Here is a 6,140-nt window from a genome sequence, read left to right as displayed (position 1 = left end):
TGGAGCGCCAAATCACTTGTTCTCGGGGGTCTACTTGGGCGCCAGACAACGACGTCCTAGAAACTAAAAGTAGCCGTTCCACTCTCCGAGAGCAGACACAAATCACACCGGATGGGGGTGAGATGGTCCAGCCTTGTTCTATTCACTCTATGCATTCAATGAGTTTTACCTTAATCGTCCACCAAATATGATCGCCAGAGTCGATTTTGGTTTGCTTTTTATGAAAAAATGTCGAAATCAATCGCCTATGTATGTGTAGGGCGGCTCCTGTAAGACTATGGTGGATACACCAATGTAGGGTTCATAATTGATTAAGCATAATTACATAACTAATTAAGTGCATAAATACTAATCCACTTGCTAATCAAGATTAGCACACAATGTAGAGAAATAGGATAGCTTACATTGATTCAAGAGAGAGAGTGTAATGTGTACAATGGGCTCTTGATATAGGAGTAGGAGAATTGATAGGAATGAGCCACACAACCTAGTAGGTAGAATGCAATGTGGCATTCAGGTGGTATGCAAGGTGTAGGGTTGCTTCCCACTAGAGTGTGTGCGAGTAGATATTTCAAGTGTTGTGAGTGTCCGCATGTATGCATACTTTGATGCCGCATGACGAAGGTCTTACCATGTGTCATGACAATGTCTAGTCCTCTTACATATGTTGCATATTCATAAAATTTTCCTCAAAGATACATGTGTAGACATACATTTCAATGTGAGCTTGATGCACATGTGCTTCATACATGGTGGATTGAGCATACATATGTACGATTGCAAATAAGTATAGCTCCCCCTTGAATTTTGATCCTTGGTCACACTGATTGTGAAGAGGTGCTTCACAATGTTCAAGGTTCGCAATCTACAAAAGAAACAAGCTCTGTTGTGTAAAAGCTCTGTTGATATACAATTACATAAGATAGACCTCCAAAAGAAGGAGCTATTGGTGGTTTTGGCCCTTGGTGGAGATTCGACATATGATTTTTAAGGTATGAAAATAAAGCATTTTAAATTAAAAAAAAAAGAGTTGCAACGGTAGCAAAATTTTGCAAAGCGAGCGTAACGTGGAGTTGCAACTGGTGGGTGATGGATTAGCCAGAGGGATTAGTAGGCCAACTGGCGATCATGAGGCAATGTTGGAGTGAGAATCTTGGTAGTGATCATCGAGACAGTGCTTCAGGTGATTACGAAGAGATGGAGAGTGACCCGAGAGTGAAGTCGGTTGAGGAGGTGGCTCCGAATGAGCAGGTCGGTAGCGAGACCGATGGGGATAATGACGAAGACAGCCGACAGGTCGATGGCTCAAGGCACATGATTGAGCCTGGGCAGCAAAAATAAAGCAGTTGATGAGCAGTACAGAGGTAGTTTTGAGACAGAAGCGAGTTGTAGGCTGCAGTTGTAGTGAGAAGGCTTGAGCCGAGATCGCGCTTCAGTAGGCTGACACAGGTGAGTGCATCAGATTTGGCGCCAATGGGTAAGCCGAGGACAGCAGAGGCAAGTGGTGGTTGTGCTATGATGGCGATAAAAACAAGGTTAGCGCAAGGGGACAAGCAAGACAGGGGATGAGCTTGGATGTATATGTAGTATTCGAAAACAGACGGCAAGTATGGAAAGAGAGAGAAGAGAAATGTGATGGCGCAAGTTTTCTCTTGAAGCCTTCAAATTCAAGACTCACATGCCTAAAGACGCAAAATTCAACACACTTAACACTTGGCTTAGACCTGCTGACTTCTCTACGCCACTTAGCATGAGACCAGTGAGACACCTAAAAGGGAAAAGGAAAATATTTTCAAAGAAAATAGAATGATTATTAATTAAATGAATCTAATAAAGTTAAATATTCCCTACAATGTTGCTCTGATACCACTTGAAAGGCTATGGTTGATACACCAATGTAGCGTTCATAATTAATTAAGCATAATTACAATAACTAATTAAGTGCACAAATACTAATCCACTTGCTAATCAAGATTAGCACACAATGTAGAGAAATAGGATAGCTTCCATTGATTCAAGAGAGAGAGTGTAATGTGTACAATGGGCTCTTGATATAGGAGTAGGAGAAGTGATAGGAATGAGCCACAAAACCTAAAAGGTGGTATGCAATGTGGCATTCACACGTGATGAGAGGTGGCCACCTTCGTGGTATGCAAGGTGTAGGGTTGCTTCCCAATAGTGTGTGTGAGAGTAGCACCATTAGGGGTAGTTCGCGTAGACATTGGATGGAAGTAGGTTTAAAACCCTTAAAACCCTAACAACTCCCGTCTATTCTAGAGGTCAAATAAGGTGTCAATCGTTTTCACGCCTAGCACCCCAATCGTCGCTATGTGATTGGCAACACTAAATTGAACATAAAATTGAAAATACATACTCTTTTATGTACGTAGTGAAGCATGTGGGTAGTCCAAAACGGTTTACTCAACCTAGTCTAGCTTCTTCATCAAACATATGAGTTTTTGAACTCTCTGTTTGGCGTATATAGCTCAATCTCCGCCGTCGTCTCCAAAAAAGCAAAAACTTCCAGATTTTCTAGGGCTCCGTACACATTCCATAACTCCGTCGTCGGAGGTCCAACCTATGCAAGTAGACACTCTAGAAAGGTCTACTCGAGCTAGGCTATAACCCTATCTACTTACTTCATACACTATTTCTACTGTTTGGGCATAGCAAGCTGACGAAAATGGGATCTAGAAGAGGGAAAACCCTGTTTTCTTCCTAATCGGTGAGCGTGACAGCGTTATGCACACCGTGCAACCATGTTTTTCAGCACTTACAACCATGCCCACATATGCATACATCATCCCTTCAATATTTCACACATTCAAAACAAACGACATATGGTTTGAAGATCCGTAATGTGAGTTATAAATTGACCACGCTCTCTTTAAGCAGAAAAATACAGAATTTGTGATTAAAGAGAGCTTAATCAAGTGATTTGAGGCCCGAACTGCATTCAAATCCTTTCAGATCAATTGCAAACTGAACATACATGAACTAAACTTTATCTATGTCAATCCAAACCAGTCATACATGTACTTAATCCACCTGATTAAGCCTCCCTTTTCCCATATGTGTACGTGTACTCCATCATAAAGAAGCCTCTTCGTGAGCGAACACACTCACACACATAGCATACACCTTCTGGACAAGTCACATTGTGCAAGTCGTTGCTATGGGCAGGAGAATTCACAGAACAGAGGCTACCCACCATTGTGACGAGCCTGGCCCATATGCCATAGTCAGGGCATCGTCCACCATGACATTCAGCAAGCATCCACCATGACATTCCGCAACAAACTCTCTCTGGATGGGTCCATCCTTGCTGCAAAGACCCCAGCATCACATCACCCCCAGCAAGTCTTGCATCATCCGTAGCTTGTCCTCAACGTCTGGAAATGTGGCCAGAAGCCTAGTTCTGATACCTTGAACCATGACGAGAAGAGCACACCTATGGGGTTATATTAAAAGGCAGGGGCGATATTAAAAGGTTAGAGATTTGCGTGCTTACAACACAAAAATAGTCCAGAAAAGTCTTCTTCCATAGAGTCCAGAGTCAAGCTTGGGCTCCAAACTATGTAAGAAATATATATATATATATATATATATATATATATATATATATATATATATATATATATATATATATATATATATATAGAGAGAGAGAGAGAGAGAGAGAGAGAGAGAGAGAGAGAGAGAGCGCTCCTACTTGAATCTCTTCAAAAACAAAAGAGGGAAACAAGCTTAAAAGCTCACATGAAAGGCTTTCAGGTTCAGAAGCCTGCTCTTGACTCGGACCTCTCCTCCCTTCACTCTGTCTTCAACCTGGTGGGTCATGAGCATGCCATGTTCTCTCCCCATCTCAAGCAGGAGGCTGAATTTGAGGGTAAAGTGCAGCCCCTCCAGATTCCCACTTCATTGCAAAGCAACAGCATCAAAACCTCAACACCTGTAGGAGAAAGGGGCCTTCGAAGCTGACCAGAGTGAACCTATGGAGGTTTATTGCATCCATCATCACAATCTAACACTTTGGATCTCCATGAGCTGCAAATATGCCAACAAAGGGCAGCAACCATCTGAGTAAATTTCCAGAGCACATGGGCGAGAGAGGCTGTGAATCTCCTCTAGAAGACAACCATTTTTTGGAGGGTTTTGCCTTCCAATAACATGAAACACAGCATGGATTTGACCTCCTGTGATGAATTTTGCATGTATCAGTTCAAAGTGCGCAATTGCATGCACGGAAGAAGCCGTGATTGGACTGAGTGCCCATTTGCCCATCCTGGCGAGAAAGCCAGGCATAGGGACCCTCGCTGTTTTAACTACTCAGGAACAGCATGCCCTGACTTTCGTAGGGGAACATGCAGGAAAAGTGTTTCCTGTGAACTCTCACATGGGGTTTTTGAGTACTGGCTAACCCGGCTCACTACCACACCCAGCTTTGCAAAGATGGAAAGACTTGTAAGCGCCATGTTTGTTTCTTTGGGCATTCATCATCCCAGCTTCTTCACGTTCCTCCTGATACACTCAACAATGATCAGTTTTCCATGACCGTGCCTTGGCATCATCAACAAACGCCATGACATGCTATTTTGAGGGCTCCCTCAAGCAACCACCATTGTTCACAAAAAATAGCTATGGTGCTAACGGGTTTTTTGACAATCTCAGCCCTAGAAGCATGCCTAGCTTCCCAATAGAAGGTCATCAAAATGCAATGAGTAGTGCTCTTAGACATAGCATAGAGCACTTGAACAGAGGTCCCCTTGAAACAGACTTGGAACATTATACCAACTACAATAGCTATAGCCATCAGGGCATGGCTTTCGAGGATCTTTCAACCAAGTTTGAGCTCAACAGCGATCAGAATCATAGCCATGGCTACTGTCCTGTCACACGTGGTCTGCTTGTTGCAGATAATCACGGATATAAAGATAGCCAAAGCCATAGCTACTGCCACATCAGAAGCCCTCATTCTTCCCCCCTCAAGAAAGCGAAAGTCAAAGCCAACGCAAATTTCCGAAATCAGCTCGCAATTGCAAACCTAAAGGGCAGCCTTGATCAGCTCATGTCTCCTACATCTATCCGTGTAGGGAATGTTTTCTCACCCCCTCCACTCTCCACCCCCTTTATCACTTGCTGAATCACTGTCAAACAAGGAAACAACCTGGAGTGAGGCAAGATGCTCTCAAACTTTCTGCAGCTGAAGTTGCCTTCAGTAGCAATGTGGTGCACCAAATGCGCTTTAAAGAGAACTTAGATTTAGGACTAAAGACATGTGAAAATGAGCTTATTGTCAGAGAGAGAGAGAGAGAGAGAGAGAGAGAGAGAAATGAAATGTTATATTAACGTCTTCAAAAGGCCAAAATGACCTATGAGACCAAAGCGTTACAATGTGGTGAATCTGATACAAAGTCAGAGTAACAAAATGAAATGACAAAATGATAAATAAAAGTACTATGGGATCCTAAACTAGTAGGTGTGAACTAAGCAGCTAGCTGGGATAGCTAAATCACGTCACAAGAAATCCAGCATCGGTCGCTAGCAGATCTCATCAATCTCCTCCATGGACAGTAGTCTGACCGGGCGTAGTGCATGTTGGGCCAAAGTGATCCGAATCCCCTGATGTAGCCTCCGTCAATGCTGCATAGTCCTCCGCAATCGTGGGCGTCTGGATCTCCCCAGCTCAGTCGCTCGATCGATCAATGTGCCTCTGGTGTGAGGCGACAAGATCTGTTGTGGTAGTAGCTCCTCTGGGTGTCCAGTATCTGCTCTAAAGAAGCATGTGATGTGTCTCTGAGACTGGCTAGCCTCTCCTCTCATCAGGCTCTCTCTGTGTCTGCGCAACTCGAGAAGGAACAAACCCAGGCATCGCTGATCCTCGTACCTCATCACTCTGGAGAGTGGGTCCAAAGCCCTCTCTGAACAAGCAGTGGAAGCGGCCTCGTATCTCGTAGTAGACGGGGCAGTGGCATGTGTAGTACTCTGTCTCAGGCTGCATGTCACACACGGTGCATGTCCTGGCCTCTGCTGGCACTCCGCTATATCTCCCAGTCTCGCTCCGCAGTTGGTGTGAGGATGTGCGTATCTGGCCAATGGCACACCGTATCCCATGAGGCAAGTGGGTGTCCATGTATCTG

At 44.1% G+C, this 6,140-nt stretch overlaps 1 protein-coding gene and 1 pseudogene across 1 annotated transcript; one reads left to right on the top strand and one right to left on the bottom strand.

The window, feature by feature from the left end:
* Window positions 1-2,951: 2,951 nt before the first annotated feature.
* Window positions 2,952-3,877, bottom strand: LOC147460340 (uncharacterized). The gene is made up of 3 exons (XM_086511414.1): window positions 3,760-3,877; window positions 3,426-3,451; window positions 2,952-3,325 (listed from the first exon to the last, which is right to left on the bottom strand). Exons 1-3 carry the CDS (start codon window positions 3,862-3,864, stop codon window positions 3,190-3,192), a joined length of 267 nt encoding a protein of 88 aa, XP_086367540.1. The 5' UTR covers window positions 3,865-3,877; the 3' UTR covers window positions 2,952-3,189.
* Window positions 3,878-4,055: 178 nt separating this feature from the next.
* On the top strand, window positions 4,056-5,148 carry LOC147460339 (uncharacterized; annotated as a pseudogene).
* The last annotated feature ends 992 nt before the right edge of the window (window positions 5,149-6,140 follow it).

This window comes from Adiantum capillus-veneris, chromosome 4 (genome assembly GCF_014529385.1).
Source record: "Adiantum capillus-veneris isolate H3 chromosome 4, ASM1452938v2, whole genome shotgun sequence".
Taxonomy (NCBI): Eukaryota; Viridiplantae; Streptophyta; class Polypodiopsida; order Polypodiales; family Pteridaceae; genus Adiantum; species Adiantum capillus-veneris.
The sequence above is the reverse complement of the archived record's forward strand: the minus strand, read 5'-3'. Positions and strand labels throughout refer to the sequence as shown.